Source organism: Glycine soja, chromosome 2, assembly GCF_004193775.1.
Source record: "Glycine soja cultivar W05 chromosome 2, ASM419377v2, whole genome shotgun sequence".
Classification (NCBI taxonomy): Eukaryota; Viridiplantae; Streptophyta; class Magnoliopsida; order Fabales; family Fabaceae; genus Glycine; species Glycine soja.
The window spans coordinates 45,046,841-45,068,019 of NC_041003.1; the positions used below are offsets into that span (position 1 = coordinate 45,046,841).

At 32.0% G+C, this 21,179-nt stretch overlaps 1 protein-coding gene, 1 non-coding gene and 1 pseudogene across 6 annotated transcripts; 1 reads left to right on the plus strand and 2 right to left on the minus strand.

Moving 5' to 3' along the window:
* Nucleotides 1–673: 673 nt before the first annotated feature.
* LOC114397662 (phytoene synthase 2, chloroplastic-like) lies at nt 674–6,432 on the minus strand. Of its 5 annotated transcripts, none has more exons than XM_028359836.1 (7): nt 6,068–6,426; nt 4,978–5,645; nt 4,823–4,873; nt 3,654–3,826; nt 2,771–3,006; nt 1,850–2,042; nt 674–1,030 (listed from the first exon to the last, which is right to left on the minus strand). In XM_028359836.1, exons 2-7 carry the CDS (start codon nt 5,453–5,455, stop codon nt 851–853), a joined length of 1,311 nt encoding a protein of 436 aa, XP_028215637.1. In that variant the 5' UTR covers nt 5,456–5,645; nt 6,068–6,426; the 3' UTR covers nt 674–850. The 5 variants fall into 5 exon arrangements, with proteins under 5 accessions (XP_028215637.1, XP_028215647.1, XP_028215628.1 ...); XM_028359846.1 differs by having other exon boundaries at nt 748–1,030; nt 4,978–5,537; XM_028359827.1 differs by having other exon boundaries at nt 748–1,030; nt 4,978–5,564.
* Nucleotides 6,433–11,915: 5,483 nt separating this feature from the next.
* LOC114397694 lies at nt 11,916–16,996 on the plus strand (annotated as a pseudogene).
* Nucleotides 16,997–17,914: 918 nt separating this feature from the next.
* On the minus strand, nt 17,915–18,008 carry LOC114404362. Its single transcript, XR_003664938.1, has one exon. It is a non-coding gene; the product is annotated as a small nucleolar RNA Z103 (small nucleolar RNA).
* Between the last annotated feature and the right edge of the window lie 3,171 nt (nt 18,009–21,179).

The window sequence follows — 21,179 nt, forward strand, 5'->3', positions numbered from 1 at the left end:
GGTGCATAAAGAAATTTCCATTTTGATAGTATTAGTGTAGGCCTTTTTTTTTTGTTTCTACTAAATTAAAAAAGAGGATTTTTTTTAAGATAAAAAAGAAGATTTAAAACAGAGACATCGGGTAGTTTTTGAATAAAAAACTGTCAATTGAATAAAAAAAACAAAATACATCGGGTAGTTTTTAATGGTAGTTTCTTACTGTCTATTGACTTAGTTGTCTAATAAAATCTTTTAAAACCTTCCTTATTACATATAAAATATTTTCTCTACTCAAATGCACACAAATAAAACATAACATGTCTTTTTGTGAAAATTGATTTTTTATTTTATTTCTAACCCTTGGGTTAGTTGAGATTTGAAAGCTAAAACAGTCTCAAAGAACCCAAAAAGATGAATTTGAAACATCAATACCAAAAAAAATTTAAAACTTTTTGTTCTCACCTTAAATTTGTGTAGATTAATTTTGGGTCCATCTTCAACCAGCGGTCGCCCCCCTAAGGCCAGCCCTAATGCTGGTTTGTAGTACACAAATTATATTCAAATATTAGAAGTTTTTAAAATACAGTTTAATAAAAAAATTGTTGTTTGAATTGAAATTTTTTTCAATTATAATAGTAACAATAAATTAAGAAAATGTGGTCAGTTCAAATAATTCATAACTCGCATCAAAATGAACTCTAAACTAACAATATATTAGTCCAAACTTTTTTTATATAAAAAGGAAAAATTATGAATATCAAAATCCAATAATGACCAAAATTACGCCTTATTTTATCATATACAAGTTGTGCCTTTCCATTTTTTGTGGTCCTCTATCCATTATTCTACACAACGCTATATAGCGTTGGATTTATGTCTTCATTACAGGAGATAACTTTCTTGATGGAGGAACTATAGATCTAGCATAAGCAGCTGGCAAGGAAAGAAACTTCTTGGCTTTGCTCACATAAGCCCTCCTGGTGAAATTGTTGTAATCATTAGCTTCTATCTCATCCAATATTTGGCGATACAATAACAAAGATGCCCATACCTACAAAACATCAACAACATCCTTATTAGTTCACATTTGAAATTTTTTAAATAATGCATAAAATCATTACCCTTGGCCAATGGCTTGACCCTTTTTTCCATTTGAGCTCATGGGTCCATGCCGGTTCTAGAATTGCCATAATCTTTCTAGGAATAAGTGTATTCTTACTTTAGCACACAAGGGTCACCCTCAAAAAACTGCTTAGGTATTGGACATTAAAAAATTCTAATTCCACATTCAACATTACATTGTTATTAAAATGACAAGTCTACAATGACATCACTCCATTAGACGATGCTATAAACTCATATGCAGACACGAGCATAGCCAATAAGAAACAATTTTATGTTGACAACAATGACTGCAAAACTTTATTTGTTGGATTAAAGTTCATATTATAAATGTGTGTGTGACTGTCACCGTGAAACAAATATTTTGACCCAAATAGTTAATGTTTCATTAAGCTTCCCCAGGCCCACCACCCCCACTGATTCTGAAAAGGCTATGCATGTGTGTCCACACTAAAATTTGAGTAAACTACTAATTTGGTCTTTTAACTTTTAAGTATTACCAGATCTCTTAAAATAGTTCCTAAAATAATAAAACTATACAAGTAATCCCCTAAGTATTTAGTCACTAAGTTAATACATTCTACAATATTTAAGAGACTACTTAGCATGATTTCTAACACTCGGGAGATCACTTTAAGAACCATTTAGGAGAGAGGAAAATACTTCAAGGATAAATTGATGGTTTATTCTTAAAATTTCAAGCACAGAAGAGGTTTTATAGAATTGATAAATTTTTGGAATTTCTTACCGGCCATCTGCTAGCTTCATTAAGCTCGGTCACTCCCTTTTCTGCCTCATCAAAAAACATTCTTGCCCTTTTGATTTGGCTCTTCATGAAGTTCCTCCACTTGTCTGTCACCTTACCAGCAAATATGTCTTCATCTGAAAGCCCTGCTTGAGCCAACTCATCTTGTGGAAGATACACTCTTCCTCTGCTAGCACTGTTGAAAATCAAGCATGTAATAAGAAGGGTGCAACCAAATTAAAATGCAGGTTCTTTATTGAAATCAGTATAAAAAATACCAACATGGTATTTTCAGTCCATTAGAATACCAGATTAGAGTGAAACAAAACCAGTACCTAACACAGACTACTAACATATATATCCATTGAACTTGAAGCATATTTTGATATCAATTCCACTACTATTTTTCATTTCCATCCCCCTATGTTTTCTTTTCTCTAGCCAATCAGGTGAGGCACCACACAGTCTGGAAATCCTATTTAGTTTTATGGACCTGAGACAGAACAAAGGCACTTTGAAACCCAAACCAGACGTAGTAGCATGAATGGCTATTAATGTATTAACAATAAAAGAAACTCATATACAAGTTTTGAAAAGTCCAGAATAGGAGTTAACAGAAAGATTCGCCGAGCTTGCACAGTAATATAAAATAATAAAATTCAGCATTTTATATGCATCTCACTCAAGCTTTTCTCTTTTTGGTGAGACGATACAGTCTGGATATCATGTGTCTCAATGAGGTGATATGCATCTCATAAACTTCAGGAATCGAGTTAGATATTGACTTGTAATGGTCTAATACTCTAATGCATAATACCACAATGGTGATAATGGGAGAAGTAAACTTCACATTCTAGAAGTATTTTGTTCCTAATATTTCCGAAGACTTAAATAAACATCAATACTCAGTAGTTATGGACTTACTCCTCTCCAACATCTCTGAGTATGTTGGTTAGCTGATTTGCAATTCCTAGGGCCAAGGCAGCATTGTATACACTCTCTGTTGTGGCTTCTGAATTTGGTGAAATGCCCATGATTGGAACACTCATTATACCAACTGTCCCAGCAACATAGTAACAGTAAAGATATAGTTCATCAAAGTTTTTGTATCTTGGCTTCTTAAGATCCAATCTCATTCCTTCTATCATATCTTTAAATGGCTGCTTAAACACAAATAAAAGATTTGAAAAATAAGAAGTCTAACAACGAAGGTGAATATGTTAATTCAAGAGCTTATTGTAACTTGTAAGTAATGAAACACAATTGAAGGTTTCACAAAATCATGTAAGGCAACATGAAAAACCTTGGCAGGATATTTATAGAAAAGACAAGCAGTGACATTTTCAGATGTTTAACCAAAAATTAAAAAGTCCAACTCGTATATTAATTTCTTTCTCCAGATGGCTTCAGATTGAATTGTGTTATGGAACTCAAATTAAGAATCAAACAGGTTAGTATCATGAGGAGTTAAGAACGCTGATTTGGATGACATAACAAGCAAATTTTGGACACAGACTGCATGTTTCCAAGTCTGTTCCCCATAACATAAAGGTATGCTATGGAAGATAAAACATAGATCTGAACACTGCACTAATGAAAGAGTTCGGAGCAAGCAGAGGTCAGCCTCATCAAATACTAATTAAAATGAAGGAAAGCTCAGAAGTGATAATAATATAAAGGGTAATAATCACCTCCAATTGCTTTAAAATTTACACACAATCCATCTTACATCGTGCGCATGTGTGTGTAAAGATTAGCAATGAATTTCCAGCCAATATCTTATTTGATCAAGGAAAAGGATCCATACCTGGATGTCAACAGGAAATTTGGCAACTGTATCTGCTAAAGCAGCATCAAGCATATCAAATGGACGACCTTGGAAAAGTTCTTCCAATCTTGATTCCCACCTATCCAAAGCAGTTGGTGTAATTTGTGAAGCATTAGGGCCATCAACAAGTTCATCCGTTCTCCTACACCACACTGAATAACAGGGAGCGCTATAAGGCAATTGAGAATTGATCAGATAAATTGGTCTTACTTCATATAGCACTCTTGCACAGTCATCTGACAAAAGATATGTAATACAAGATAAAACATAACCAGATTTTCTTCACTATGAATCCATAAGCATTACCACAGCTTACCCTTATCTGTCCAACTTTGGTTATCAAAATGAACAACAAAGATTTTGACAGCTGGAAATGTCTAACTGTTTACACATTCGATCAGAGATCAGAGTAAGACCACTGTGTTTTTGCAATTTTATTATCTGGAGGTGAAAGCTTCAACATTGATTGCTGTTCTGAGGTTTGTCAGTTTATATTGTGCATATAAGAGGATTAAGTTCTCATTAACATATTTGGTCAGATACATTTTCATGCAATGATTAAGTTTCATTAGGGAATGGACATTGCCACAAGTTCCTTTGATGTCTAGAAGGAACAAAGACACAGATTTCTCAATTTTGGAGGACGCATTCAAACCTTTGTGCGTATAAAATCAGATTAAATGTTAATTGAAAATCAATAGTTTCAAGCCTGAAGGTCCCTATAGCAAAACTGGTCCACTAGACACTAGTTCTTATTTTCAACATAAACTACCCTGAAAGTTCAAATAAGATTTTATGCAAATATATAATTAGTCAATATGCTTTTTGGAGACTGAAACTTTGCTTCTTATGCTTCTAACTTCTGAGTTAGATACTACAATTAGATATGGAATTTGAACCCTAATTGAGTGGCCATAATCTTAGTGCATTCTAAAACAATTCTGTTGTTACAATAACTCTCAATTCAAAAACAATTTATGAAAAGTCTTCTTAAAGTATTTGCTTGTTGTGATTCCCACTACACTGCAAAAGTTTACAGTAGATTGCTTTTGCAATCCAGCTAATGCTAATCGAAATGAATATAAAACAATAAAAAGAAAATAGTAAAGATAGAAAGAAACCCTAAACAAATGAGCATGATCACTCACCATATATTGCCCAGATAGCTCTTCGCCTTTCGGGAGTCATTAGGAGAGTTCCTGAAAGACAGAATCCCATGTTAATTGGACTCAAAACCATGCCACAAACCAAATGTAATCAAAATTTGATATCCTCGCATGAGGAAGGATAAGAGAAAGCTAACCCAGGTAAAATGTTTTCGCATATTCAGCACAAATTTCTCCACAACGGTCATATGCTTCATTCAACAAACTCAAATTCCCAGGCAGAGCAATATCTGGCTTTGCATCAAGTTCACCCGTAGCGCCCAACTTCCTCTTAACCAAAGATGCCTGCTTCAACACCACATCATAGACCTTCTGCTCTGATGAAACAGCCACTTCTCCTGCTGCTGGGTTAGCAAGCACATTCGCTATCAGAGGGAAGTTGCTAGCACTTTCTAAGCCAGACCGACCAACACATGCATACTTCATATCTGTACTCAAAGAGCACAATCTCCATCCCTTTTCCTTATCCTTCTCCACTCTAATCGACCCAAAATCCCTAGACATGACCTTTGAAGAATCTAAGAACTTCACATGCCGAACAGAATCAAGTAACCCGGTGGAATGGGAAACCTCTAAACCAGGGGAGGAAACAAACCATAAAAATGTCACAGACATGACTAAGCTCTTTGTGTTCTTGAAACCTGTTTGTGGAGCTTATTCCTTTCCTTCTTGACTTCCTATGCCTCAAATATTAATCCTTCAAAGAACCATTCAATGGAAAACACTGGCAAATCATGAAAAACAATATGAAAGTGTGGCAAACCACAGTTCCAACAACTGCAAAACTTGTTCTACCAAAAGCTATCTGTGATTGAACCAACCGACCAAAACAAACAACATATTCAGTACCACGGTAAAACCAACCAAAAACAAAACAAAAGAAAACTTTTCATTAGATACAACAAGAATACAAAAAACTCACCTAATGAAGATCCAAATCCAAATCCAAACAACACCCCCTCCCCCCCCAAAAGAAGAAGAAAAAAGAGTTGCAGCTGTCACCAGGGAAAACATTAACCGACAAAGAGTGTTTGCTAAGACTTCTCATTCATTCCCACACCCAAATTGCAAACAGCATTAAAATTATGAATGAAAGAAATCCAACCTATCTATCTACGTATTATGTTCCCTAACCTACACGAAAATCCAACCACTTAAAAAAATAGCATGAATGAAAGAAGAAACAAGAAAACAAAACAAGATGCGCGCGCGCACACACACACACACCTGTTGGGTGGTGCTGCAGTGAACGACTTAGAAGAGCTTCCCATTAATTGAGCATAACATCAACATCAACATCATGGAAGGAGCAAAAACTAACAACGGCCACTAAGAGCAATTTTCTTTCACTCACACCATATGACATGACATGACCCACCAAACACTCTCCACTCTTCCGGACCTTAATACTACTATTTTATTTTTTTGCTTGTCTTTTTCTTTCTTCTTTTTTGTATATATATATACTATAGGATAAAAAGAATGTCCCCTTTTTGTATGGAGAATTCTCTATCTTCTTCTCTCTACATCCGTGACCACATTTGAGGCCACCCTCTTGACACCAGCCAGTGTCTGGTTCTGAGTTTCACACGCTTGTTGTTACAAAGTTTGGAGCTTTATGTCTTAGTTCAGCATAAGCTGCTCCAATTTATAATGGGTCGGGTTTACCCAACACTATATCCGAACGTGGGGCTTTGGGGATAAATTTTTATTTTTGAGTAAGTGCACAAACATATAAAGAAATATTGGGGAAAAAAGAGAAAGACAAAAGAGAAAAAGGTTGAATAGGTAATGTAAATCACAGTTATTAACAAGAAAGAGAAATAGATTGAATACGTAATAGAAAAAAAATTAAATTATAATAATAATAAACTAATTTTGCTCCTCTAAACTGAGAAAAAGTATCGTAAGTAATTTGAGTAGTTAATGAAAAAATTAACTATTTGAATTTCAACACATATATGATTTATTATGTATATAAATGTAATATCAAGCATGATTTTTTCATTAATATTGAGATTATTTACTTTATTCGTTTTAAAAAAATTATTTTAATTGAAAACATTTATTGTTTTTCTTAAATGCATACCATATCATTTTAAAAATAAAATATATTGTAAAGATTCCAATATTATTATATAATATAACATGTTTTTAATAATTAATTAATAACTCTATTAATCAAAATTATTTATTAATAAAAATTGTTAATTTACAAAACAAGGAGACCAACTCCTATAATTAAAAATTAGAGAATAAAATTATGGATTTGGAAAACTAAAAGAATAAAAATTATAATTTAATTTAAAATTTAAATGTAAATTAGTATTTTTTCCAAAAAAAAAACAATAAGAATTTGCATTTAAATATTCTTTTTTTAAAGCCGCTCATTAGTGTGTAAAAGCACTTTTTAAATAAATTATGTTTCATTAAATTATTATTCAATAAAGTAGATTGCGGATAATACAAAAAAGAAAATTACACCCATCTCTTTAGAGAATACAGTATTCCTCTTATGTTAAAAATATAAATATATATTAAACATGAGTTTAATAGTTAATAGTCTGTAAAATACTTTTATATCGTCATTTAATTATAATTTATCTTTAATATATTTTTTTAAGTAATTATCATAAAAATTGATGAATTTATCATAGATGATAAATTATAATTAGATGATAGTATAAAATTATTTTCATTAGTGGTGTATAATATTTTTTTCTATTAAATATAATGTATATTTAATTTAAACATATTAAATATAATTATTAAATATTATAAATTTAATACTAAAAATACCAAATATATATTTAATGGGGAATTAAATGTATAATATTAAATATATTTAATTTCGCATTAAATACATATTTAATATTTAATATATTAAATACAGTCATTAAATATTATAAATTTAATATTTAATATGGGGTGATATTGTTTTTGAAAGAAAAAAAGGTTATGCAGTCTAAAAAGTTTTAGGTTAAATTATTTTTTTAGACTTTCTAGTTTTTTAAATTTATGATTTTGATCCTTCTGATTTTTAATTATTCCATTTGGTTCCTTTAGTTTTACAATTTGACAATTTTGGATCCCTAATTGATAAATTGTTAATTGATAATTGTAATTAATAGATTTGTAAATTTAATATAAATTAATTAAAAACTACTAATCATTAAAAAATTAATAAAAATTATTAATTATTAAATTTTTTAATAAATTCTATGAATTATTAAAGAATTTAATAAAATTTAATAATTAATTATTTATAGTTAATTTAATAATTTTATTAATCACAATTATTAGTAATCTATCCGGGGACAAAAATTATCAATTTATAAAATTAGGAAAATCAAATATTACAGTTGAAAATCAAAGGGATTAAAATTGTGGATTTGAAAAATTAGGAGGATAAAAATTGTAATTTAGTTTTATATAATTATCCAATCACAATTTATCATGCATGGTAAGTTTATTGACATTTTAAAAATTATCTTAAAGTAATTTAAACAATAATTTATAATTAACTGATACTGTAAAATTATTTTATAATATTAATATATAGACATTAAACTCGTAGTTTTTAATCTCTATTTTTTCAAATTAATTATAAAAAAGCTGACAAGAAAATTTGGTAATATTTATTTTCTATTTCACACAAATCAAACAACCCATTTTTTTATATTCTTTATAGAAAAGAAGGGTTATATACTAACATATAAAAAATTTTACATACTCATGCAATTATAATGAATTTATTAATTTTTAAAATAATTATTTTAAAACACGTCAAACAGCACAATGTAAAACTATTTATATAATTAGTGTGTAGCCGTTAAATTCTTTTTTTTATCTGATTCTTTTTTTTATTTTCATTTACTTTATTTCTTTCTTCCTACTAAAATAAAATTAATAAAACTTAAAAAATAAAAATATTCAATAAAAAAATATACATCAAAATGAATATCTCATTATAATTTATAGTATGTTCTATTGGGTAAATTAGATAGTGGATATCAAATTTCCAAAATGGACCCGGATCCGAAAAAGTGAATCGGACACGAATGACGGCAGGTTCGTAAAGTGCGCAGGAAAAAGCGAAATCCAACGAGGACAACACGTGGACACAATCATCCAATCAGCGAAGGATAACCTTATCGTATGCCACAAAGCGGTGCCCAAACGGTGATGTGGGGACTGACACGTGGCGCGGTGTCATTGACTCCAGCAAGTCATACACTGATTTCGCCGCGGGATCATGGGATTAGTTTGGGTAATTTCGCGTAAAAGTGTGGGCCCTACCGGGTTACCAATTATAGAATTTTTGTTCTTTTTTATTCCTTAGATGGTGTTTAGTAGTGGAGTGGAAATGAGTCAAGTCAAATTTTATTAGGCTTGAGCTTCGCTTGACGTAAGGCTTGAGCTTGGCTCGTTACTTGTCATAGACTTTTTTTAACGGCTCGGCTTACATAAAAGTTTGATCCACGACTATTTAAAAGTTACCAATTATAAAAATTTTGTTTATTTTTATTTCTTAGATGATGTTTAGCAGTAGGGGTGGAAATGAGTCAAGCCATGTTTTATTAGACTTGAGCTCGACTTGAGTTGAATACGTAAGGCTTGAGTTTGACTCATTACCTATCATAGACTTTTTTTAAAGGCTTGGCCCGACTTACATAAAAGTTTGGCCCACGAGCCTATTTAAAAACTTGCTTAAAGACGCCTTTGGTTAATTAGTTATTTTAAAACCTAGTGAAATCCTAACTAAAAAAAGAAACTTATAAAATTTCGTATAAGTAATGTACAAATCAAACAATAATTAATAAATAAAATCATATTGAATTCAAGTCGTTAAATCACAAAGTATATCAAAAGAAAATAAAAAAAGCATAATATTAAAAAATGTATGGATTAGAGATGATTTACACTAATATAGCCAAACAAAAATATTTAAATTGTGTAAAAATGTATTTACAAAGGTAAAAATGAATATAGCCTCAAAGAGAGCTATGCTTCATCCTCAAGAGAAAACAATACTAGAGACTTAGCCTTCCATTAACCAGTAGAAACGAAACTATGGATTGAAGCCGAAACGAAATTGTAGAAAACGAATTTTATTCTACGTGAACACTGTGCATGAACAATAATAAAAAAACTAGAATTCTAAAATCCTAGAATTATTCTCCTCTCCGAAAAAAAAACTCCCTAAACTAAAACCTTGGTGCTGCTATATAGCTCCTCAGCCCCAAAGCTTACAAATCTATTTTAAGTCCAAACCGGGATAAAATAAAATCTAGATGAAAATAAAATCTAGACGAAATAAAATTTAGATGAAATAAAATCTAGATAAAATAAAATCTAGATGAAATAAAATCTGGATAAGATAAGATTTGATAAAATAAAGTTATTATTATTAGTATTATTATTATTAGTTAAACAGACCGATTTGTCAAGTTTAACAAACTTTTTTTATAATTTGAATTTGGCCTCTTTATTTAAAAAGACTTTTTAAAAAGTTTGAGTTTAACCTTTATAGTAAACAAGCTGAGCCGAACCTTACATATGCCGAGTCAAAGGCCCTTGACAAGTTGCTCGGCTCATTTCCACTCTATTTAGCAGGAAGAAGAGGAATAATATATTAGAAAAATTGTATTTTATTTTGTGAAATCCACATTTTTTATATTTTACCTTAATTCAAAATTTCTTTTATATTTTATTTTTAATTTTATTTAGTTCCTTTGAATCCAACGCACTCTAACTGGGCTAAATGGGACATAGTGGACCTTTGTGGGTTTGCATTGTACCCTAAGTAGTGGAAAAGTGGAACGAACATGAATATGAATTTAGAAAAATGCCCACGCGTTCACTCCAACATAACTTGACACGTAGTCAATTTGCACCTTGTGGATCTCATGAGTCATGGCATTGGATTAATTTGATTATTATTTGACTGTAGTTCTTATTAATCATTAGAACATTGGTTTAAGTTTTTTAAAAATATTTATTATAAAAATAAAAAAATTATGAACATCATAATTTTACATTTTAATAAAAATCTTGGATATTAAATTTATTTATTAATGTTCTAAGAACGGTTAACATTTGTGTATGATTATTTGACTATTTATAGAGGAGTCAGGTAAACTTTTGAGTTTATTGGTATTGATGCAGAGCTCCTGACACCTGGCAGTGTGATTAATGGAAATTTCATTGGTAGGGTCAAAATTAAACTTTAAACAATTTGGTACTTTAAGGTTTTTTGCAATTAATTAATGGACCTAATCTTGTATGTTAGTGGGAAGTGTTTTTGACTTGGATCTCATTAGCCATTATTTAATGGGAAAAAGGTAGATAAAAGCTGAGAGTGTTCAGAATTCGACTCGAGGTTGGTTAGATTGCTAGTCATGATTAAATTAAATAGTCAAAACTGAGCTATCCTTAATTTGTATTGAGGACCATCTCAAAACAGGTCTAAATCCGAATAAAGAAATGCTCTGGTAGGTTAGCATGGACGTGGTGATATTTTTATTATTTTCTTATCTTCGAAGTTGGTTGGTCTTTTGCCACTCCTAAGTAGTACTACATTTAGATTAGATTGCTAACTCCTTTTAGTGGAAGGTTGTAGATTAATCTTAAAAACAAGTAATTAATGTGGTTGGATTTGCTTGGCCATGATTATGTCTTTTAAATATAGATAGGAGTTTGATTTTCAAATTTAGGTGTATATAAAAACATTGATCGAGTTTATAAAAAACATTTATAAGAAAAGATGTAAGACGGATTATATGACTAAGGAAGGAGAAAAAAAATACTTATTTTTATTATTTCGAAATAAAAATAAGTATTCTTAAAAGAATATTTTTTTTGACTGAGATGATTTGTTTGGTTGAAAGAAAAGAAAATAAGATAGAAAAGAAAATTTTAAAATTTGAATTGAAAATAATATACAAGTAAAGAAAATTTTTAAATTTTGTTTCACAAGTCAATTTTCTTTTATTTTTTGTTTCTTTCATTTTTTTTCTTTAATCGAAAATAATTCATTATTCCTAATTTTTTTTTCCTCCTATTTTCTCTCGAACTAGACATAGGAAAAGTTCCGTGCGCAGCTACTATGAGGATGGAGTAGGTTAACATTTGTGGGTTCTGAGGGAACCAACTAGGTTAAGGTTTTAGTGAGAAGAAGAAGAAGATGGAGCAGGAACACCAAAACCAAAACCTTGAAAGCTACTTATCATGGGCAGCACCTTGGAATATCAGACTCAAGAACAGGCACCAACCAACCTCAACACTCTCTTTCCTCATGTTTGGGTTCTTCTCTATGTGTCTCTCGTTTTCCTCACTCTGGCAGGTGCTCACTAATCCCTCTTATATTCCCTAACCATCATAGTTAATGTAAAGTTTGCATTGGATTTATCGCACGAACAATTTTATTACTCGGTGATTATTTCCCTCTTATTCTTGACATTTATTTTCTTGGGTAATTTGACAGTTAGTGATAATAATGTAAAGCTTGATGCTTTTGACTTGTTTCTGTTAACAATTTTTAACCCATTTTCGTGTATTGTTTGGAGAATGCTGCAGGAGAGGTTTGGGTGCTGCGAGAGACCTTGGGAGGGGAGAGATTGTTCTCAGAGTTTCCAAAATCTGCTTTAATGACAAGAGAGAGTGTTATGGAAGATGAAAAGCTCTGTGATGCTGTCAATAGACACTCTTCTCTCTCCCCGGCTCAGGTTTCATTCTTAACTGTGTTAGTGTGCTACTTAAGTGTGACAGTTCCTGTTGCTGGTTTTGTTTGCATTGTTCAATGTGATAAAGCCATTAGCTTTTATAGTATCTTTTATTGGGTGTGGACCAAACTAAATATTTTGTGTTCATGGTTGAACTTGGCTCTGAAGTCTGAACACACCTATGTAGATGTGGTTTCATCATTGTTGTTGTATTATTGTTCGGGATTCTTGCTTTTTATTGGATCTCCTATACTTATTAATAACTTCTAAGCTTGTGTATAATGCAGATGTTGATTGTTTGCTTGTTGTATGAAATGGGTAAAGACTTCTAGGTGGCATCCTTACCTTGTGCATATGCCGCAAACTTATGACATACTAGCCATGTTTGGTGAATTTGAGAAGCGTGCTCTGCAAGTTCAGTTTCTGTTAGAAATTTTTGTTTATCTTGTTAGGTTAGATTATGGCATCTTGAGTAATGATATTTATTAGCATTTCATTATTTCTTTGTTGAGTATTAAGAAATCATCTTTGCAACGTGATTATTAGGTGGATGAGGCGATGTGGGTCACAGAAAAAGCTATGCTTAAAGCCAAATCAGAGTGGAAAGAAGCTCATGCTTTGATGGAGGACCTCATGTTTAAGCCCCAGTTTTTAACATTTAAGGCTTGGGTTTGGGCTGCTGCAACGGTTAGTTGTTTTTTAGAAACCTAGCCTTTGAGAGATGGTAGACCTGTGCATGCTAAAAGTAGTTCATTTATAAACATTCAATTTTGTTTTTCTACACCATCTTTAATTTTCTTTATTTTAATTTTGGTTAATACTTGATAATACCAACATAACTCTCCCTTGTCTGAACCTGTACTCACATCTAAGAAATTGAAAGACTTATTTTGACTAATCTATTTTAAGTTGTCCTGCTTAAGTTAAATTATTTCAACTATAAGAAAAACCAACAAGTTTTATTGAATATTGATTAATTTATATAGATTGATACATCAGTTTCTGCCTTCATGTATATTACATGCCTTCAATGCCTTCATTTTATCATTTGGTCACATTTGAACTTTAAAAAATGTAGATATCTTCTCAGACGATGCATATACCGTGGGATGAAGCTGGGTGTTTATGCCTTGTGGGTGACTTGTTTAATTATGATGCACCTGGAATGGAGCCATCTGGCATTGAGGATTTAGAGCATTTTCTATCTAACTCTTCCATCCATGATACTAGCTTATTAAATGGAGATAATAATATAATGGTAGATGCAGACCACCTTGATTCTCACTCAGAGATTAACAGATGGTTGGTTTGAGGAAGATGTTAATGCATATTGCTTTTATTCTAGGGCACATTACAAGAAAGGAGATCAGGTATTACATTATTTCTAGAAATTTAAAATGGCATGTATATTACATGCCTTCATTTTATCATTTGGTCACATTTGAACTTTAAAAAATGTAGATATCTTCTCAGACGATGCATATACCGTGGGATGAAGCTGGGTGTTTATGCCTTGTGGATGACTTGTTTAATTATGATGCACCTGGAATGGAGCCATCTGGCATTGAGGATTTAGAGCATTTTCTATCTAACTCTTCCATCCATGATACTAGCTTATTAAATGGAGATAATAATATAATGGTAGATGCAGACCACCTTGATTCTCACTCAGAGATTAACAGATGGTTGGTTTGAGGAAGATGTTAATGCATATTGCTTTTATTCTAGGGCACATTACAAGAAAGGAGATCAGGTATTACATTATTTCTAGAAATTTAAAATGGCATGTATATTACATGCCTTCAATGCCTTCATTTTATCATTTGGTCACATTTGAACTTTAAAAAATGTAGATATCTTCTCAGACGATGCATATACCGTGGGATGAAGCTGGGTGTTTATGCCTTGTGGGTGACTTGTTTAATTATGATGCACCTGGAATGGAGCCATCTGGCATTGAGGATTTAGAGCATTTTCTATCTAACTCTTCCATCCATGATACTAGCTTATTAAATGGAGATAATAATATAATGGTAGATGCAGACCACCTTGATTCTCACTCAGAGATTAACAGATGGTTGGTTTGAGGAAGATGTTAATGCATATTGCTTTTATTCTAGGGCACATTACAAGAAAGGAGATCAGGTATTACATTATTTCTAGAAATTTAAAATGGCATGTATATTACATGCCTTCAATGCCTTCATTTTATCATTTGGTCACATTTGAACTTTAAAAAATGTAGATATCTTCTCAGACGATGCATATACCGTGGGATGAAGCTGGGTGTTTATGCCTTGTGGGTGACTTGTTTAATTATGATGCACCTGGAATGGAGCCATCTGGCATTGAGGATTTAGAGCATTTTCTATCTAACTCTTCCATCCATGATACTAGCTTATTAAATGGAGATAATAATATAATGGTAGATGCAGACCACCTTGATTCTCACTCAGAGATTAACAGATGGTTGGTTTGAGGAAGATGTTAATGCATATTGCTTTTATTCTAGGGCACATTACAAGAAAGGAGATCAGGTATTACATTATTTCTAGAAATTTAAAATGCCATCTGTTTGCTTTCCACTTTTATTTTATATATACTTAAGGTTTATCTTAATTTTCCATTTTTTCAATAGTTTTTTGACTGATCTGTTTTCTTATGAACTAATAACTTATTTGAATGACTGGTTGTATTGTAGGCTGTAGGAGGTACTGAGTAATAGAGTCCATTTTCTGTCTTTTTTGAATTGGTTGTCCTTGGCTCAAATTTATTCTGTAGAGTAGACATAAAATGTTATGCTGTATCTATCTGATTGGGTAGTGCTTTGAAGCAGTGATGCTTGATGGTATCATTTCTTTGTGAAGAAAAGTTTAGTGAAGGATCACATGCAAGACCTTTTCTTACCCACAGTTTAATCCTCCCAATTAAGCCAACCCTTATTATTACAGATATTTAACGGTATCCAACCCTTATGTTAAATTTTGTAAGCCTTTACCACAAAATCTGAGTCTAGGAACCCTTATCAGTTATAGCCCTGATTGGATTTCTAGAAACTGTTGTTGTCTTATCTTTAAGTTTGCGTACAACCATGAAAACTAAAGCTTCTAAAATGATGAGCACAAAAGGACCCCTGGGGGCTGTGTCTCAGCAGTAAAGACTCATTTGCTGTTTAGCACTAATGTCATGGATGCAGTGAGCAACCTTTATCCATTTATCTTTGTCTACCTGCTCGTTTACTACAACATGGTACAAGTTGGGTTATAGCTGGGATTGCCTATAAAGCCTTGTGCCTGAGGAATGGCTTGAGCCAATCAATTTATGATTCCCCCCTAGGCCACTATCAGTGGAGGTGTTTATTCAGTAGTATTGTGTGATACATATGGCCCCTTCACAAGACAGTAGATCCACACTATAAAAAAGAGTTGAAAGACAGGTTTATATTTAGGATATGGAGTAGGAAATGTAACTGCTGCTAGGTTTACATATCCAATTCAACATGTTAATATTACTGATTTCTTTTCCCAATAAATATAAATTTAATTCGTTATAAAACCTACCTTGAACTAAAATTCTCTAAACTAAGAAATAATCGTTGCTTGTCTCCTGGATGCAAATTATCAAATTTTGCAGGGACTGATTTTCTAATCCCTACTTCCATTTGAATATTTTCAATATGGGTCACAAGTTCCATTCCTGTTATCACTCTTCATTCTATTGTTTAGAAAATAGGGAATTACTAATTACCTTGTTTTCACCAGGTTCTATTATGCTATGGAATTTACACAAATTTGGAGCTTGTTGAACACTATGGATTTCTCCTACAAGAAAATCCAAATGACAAAGTTTTTATCCCTTTGGAACCTGCTGTATATTCTTCCACTTCATGGTCTAAGGAATCACTCTATGTCCATCACAACGGGAAGCCTTCCTATGCTCTACTAGCTGCACTGCGGTTGTGGGCAACCCCTCAAAACAAGAGGAGGTCTGTTGGACATCTTGTGCATTCTGGTTCTCAACTGTCGGCAGACAATGAAATTTTCATCATGAAATGGCTGTCAAAAACTTGTGATGCTGTGTTAAAGAATCTGCCAACATCTATTGAGGAAGACACCTTACTTCTCAATGCAATGGATAATAGTCAAGATTTTTCTACTTTCATTGAGATCACAAAGCTAATGTCTTCCAGGGATGAGATTCATACTTGCTTAGAAGCACATAAAATGAAGGATGCTCATAGTTTTAATGATGTAATTTTATGTAGAAAAGCAAGAAGGTCCATGGACAAGTGGAAATTAGCTGTCCAATGGAGGCTCAAGTATAAGGAAGTCCTTTTTGATTGTATATCTTATTGACACTTGAGTCTATGTAAGAGAATCTAAATCTTCACCAAAAAAAACGTAAGAATCTAAATTGGTAACAGTTTGACATAGCTGCACGTTCCAAATTTCTCCGTTCAATTTTATCCAACATTTTTACTTTATTGTCCAGCACTTTCTTGGTTAAGATTCTAGTTTGCAGAGAATCCCAATCCAACAAATTCAAAATAAAATTGTTTAAACGCTTCTGCACACGGTAAAATGAGCTAGAGTAACTCATCTTGGATCAGAGCATGACACCTCCAATACCTTTTGAATTCTTGTGCTAGTGTAAGATACGATGGATTTGCAAGGGAGTCTAAGTAATTGTCAAAGTTTTGGCTATGTCTAGCCATTTAGGTGTTAATAAAAATTATTGTAAGGGATCATCACCTTAATTTTCAATCCCACATTTTGCATTTAAATTTAATCTTGAAAAAAAACAACCATTAGAATTGCTTTAATTTCAAACTTTTTCACTCAAAAGTCAAAACCTAACAAACATAATTCTCCCACCATTGAAAATTTAAAATTTTAAAGCCTCAAACCAGGGAAAGGATTCTCTCTTCATAAAAATTAAATAAATAAGATCAATTTGTACAAATTTTAAAAAGAGACAGACGCAATTTTGATTATATTCTCATCAAATCCGGCCTGAACATCTATTTATTAATAAAGAAACAAAAAAATGATATCTATGTAAAAAAAATAACAAAACAACCTAATTAACACACTATAATAATTAAAAAGTTTAAAATATAAATTTGAAAAAATATTAAGAAACTAAAATTACCCTAAATCATAATTGGGAAATAAAAATGCATTGCGTCCAATGTCCATCAATCCCATTTGAATCGCAATCTCTTAGAAAAAACACGAATAAAAATTGAAAAAACTTTACTGAAATAAACCAGAATCAGTTAAGTGGTTATGATCGAAATCAAACATTTGTGCGGCGGAAGAACTAATTGGCAATGATGTTACATGAAGAGATGGATCAGATTTATTTGGCTTGGTTTCTCAAAAGAGAAAAATCGCACAGTTTGTTCAGCGTCGATCATCTGGGGAAAAAATCATCACTTCCATCTCCACATCATGATAATGCACATTGCAATTTCGACACTTAATTATCACACACATGATTTTCGCATAAAAATCGGGACTACAGTTTGAAATTTGAACACGCTCTAATAAAAAAAAAAAAAAGGAACGGATTTTTATAACCTAAAGTTGAAATAACTCTAATGGCATACAAATTCAAATGCAAATTTCACACACAAATAAGAGAAACCGATAGACCTAAACTAAACTAATATGCCTATGAGATTGTAATGCGAATAGTATTTGAAGTTGGAAGAAAAATTGCTATGACAGTGGCGAAGGTGAGGCCGTATATATATAAGGAGGGGGAAACCCTAATTTGAGGTTGGGAGAAGTTTCTAGTTCCAATTGTTGTTCATAAAAGCGAAGGGGCTTTTACTTTCTGCACCTTCCAATTTGCTTCATGTACCTCCAAAATATTTCAAATCAATAGACAAAGATGTCCGTTTCACCAGGCACCACTATTCCAGAAAAGCTATTCTGAAGAGTAAATTATTCTCAAATAGATTCTAGAACATGATTTTCGTATTTTAGAATAGTTATTTTGGAATAGAATAACTAATCTGGAAACCTATTCCATAATAAGTATTCAGAAATAAAAAAATAAAAACAAAAAAATAGGAGGCGCAGGAAGTTAAAGTCGAGCGAAGGAAACGACCCTTTTGCTGCAGTCCAATTGCGGATTCTATTTGCACTAGTGAGCATGACTGGCCTGTTGCATTAATCCTGTTCAATTTGAGGTTGAATTTAAAATTTGATCCAATGCATTTTGAGAATGAATTTGAGTTATATTTTAGATCATCTTGATCCAGTTTAGTGTTTTATATTTTTTTTAAAATTATAATTTTTTTAATAATTGTGTATTAATAATTAGAAAAATATTTAATAGTTAGTATTTTATATAACAATATTATAATTATAATGATATATTTATTTTAAAATTAAGATATATTGTAAAATATACTTAAGTTTAAATTTGATAGTTTTTCATCATACAATTTAATTATACACAATATTAATATTGATATATTACTTTCCAAAGTTGGATTAACCTAATCTTATCTCATATTTTTTGAGTCTTAAGCAGGTGAAGTTCAAATTCAAATAAATGAAACCATAAAAAAAAAAATTTAGGTCGAGTAGTAGAGACAAAGATAAACTTGTCCCAACTTACCTCATGCTTTCCCCTATTTTGCCCCTCCAGTTTTTTCTCTTCATTCTCCTTGCACACTTTTTTGTTTCTTTTTTTCCGCAAGAATACCACTTTGCAAAAATTAGTTTCTTGAACACATTTCTAGACCAACCCTACTAATTACACTACGTAATGTATAAAAAAATCCATATTATAGAAACTAGTTTCTATTTTGCAATGTAAAAATTATATTATAGAAATTAGTTTTCATACGATCTTCAAGAAGAAAAAAAGACAAAAGAGATGGTCGGGGGAGAAAAGGAATGATGAAGGTGAGAAAAAGGATGAGCAAGTGGAGTGGGGGAGGCTGTAGAGAGGGGAGGAGAGTGAAGGTGAGAGGGAAGAATGAAGAAGGATATTTTAGAAATATAAAATCAAAAAGTAGGGGTGTGAAGAGAAAAATACATAAAGGAGGGTTCAGTCTCCTCTCCTTTTGCATTGACAGCCCAATTGATTGAATCCAAAATTCAGCAATAATTGGACTGATCGAGCATCTTAATACTAGACCAACTCTTGAATAGTTTCACACTTCCATTCCAGTAATGAATTTAATTTGGCATAGGCAAAATTGCAAAATTGCAAAATTGATCCCTCAGTTTATCTCCAGTTACGGATTTGGTCTCCTTATAATTTAATTCATAAATTTGGTCCCCTAGTTTTATAAATCCCTGCAAAATTGGTCCTGGAAGCCTGATTTGAACGTTGACTACCACGTGTTAATGCCATGTGTCAACGTCTGAGTGGTTCTCTGTAAAGGCTTCATTTTTTTAGGTAAAATTGCATTTTTGGTCCCCCAGTTTTACTCCAATTTCAATTTTGGTCCTCCTATAGTTTAATTCACACATTTAGTTCCCCAGTTTTATAAATCCCTTTATAAATTGGTCTTTTGAATGGTTTAGCCACTTGTGCTAGAGACATGGTAGGTCTTAATAAATCTCGCACTTCTTTTCATCGCAAGTTTTTCACTCACTTGGAACCCAGAGAAAAATCACTCTTTGTCTCTCTCCCACTTCCGAGGTTGTTCAATTTGGAAAAGTGGCGCATGAATCCCAACCTGGGTTTGAAATTTTCAGATCTCTTACTTTAATAGGTTCTGTAATAACCCCCTATTTTTTTCTTTTTTTGCTCCCCCATGCGATATTATATGTATACGACCGCTTAAGTGACCTATGTATGACAATGATATTTTTGTTTGAAATTTGAAATACAACTTCTCTAGTAATGAAATTTGGCTGAATTTATAAAGGGATTTATAACACTGAGGGACCAAATGTGCGAATTAGATTATAAGGGGACCAAAATCGAAATTGGAATAAAACTGGAGGACCAAAAGTACAATTTTACCTACAAAAAATGAAGCCTTTACAAGGAACCACTCAGATGTTGACACGTGACATTGACACGTGGCAGTTAACGTCTGAGGTTAACGGTCAACGTCCAAATTGGGCTTCCAAGACCAATTTTTACAGGAATTTATAAAACTGGAGGACCAAATTTGTGAATTAAATTATAGGGGGACCAAATATAAAATTAGAAATAAACTGAAAGACTAAAAGTGCAATTTTACCTTTGGCTTAAATAACCAAATTATTACAAGGGACAGAAATCAAGCATTCCTCCCTGAATGGTTCCTCAATGCTACACACTCTGCCACGTAGGATGAACTTCTTTTTTTACTGCTACGTAGGATGAACTTAAATGACCCTATATTTTCATTTGGGGTAGGTTACACAAAGCCACACTCTCCAACACATTTTTTTTTTCAAATACATTCAATAAATTACAAAGTTAAGAGGGTTCATTAAATAAAAAATGAGAGCTCCCAAAATTTGTACTCTAGTTTCTAAAAGTTTATCAAAGTATGCATTTAAAAAGAGAAACTATTATATGATTTATGGTTAATATCAATCTCAATATCACTTGTATTTATGTTTCTCATTAACTAAAAAAATTAATAACTCGTA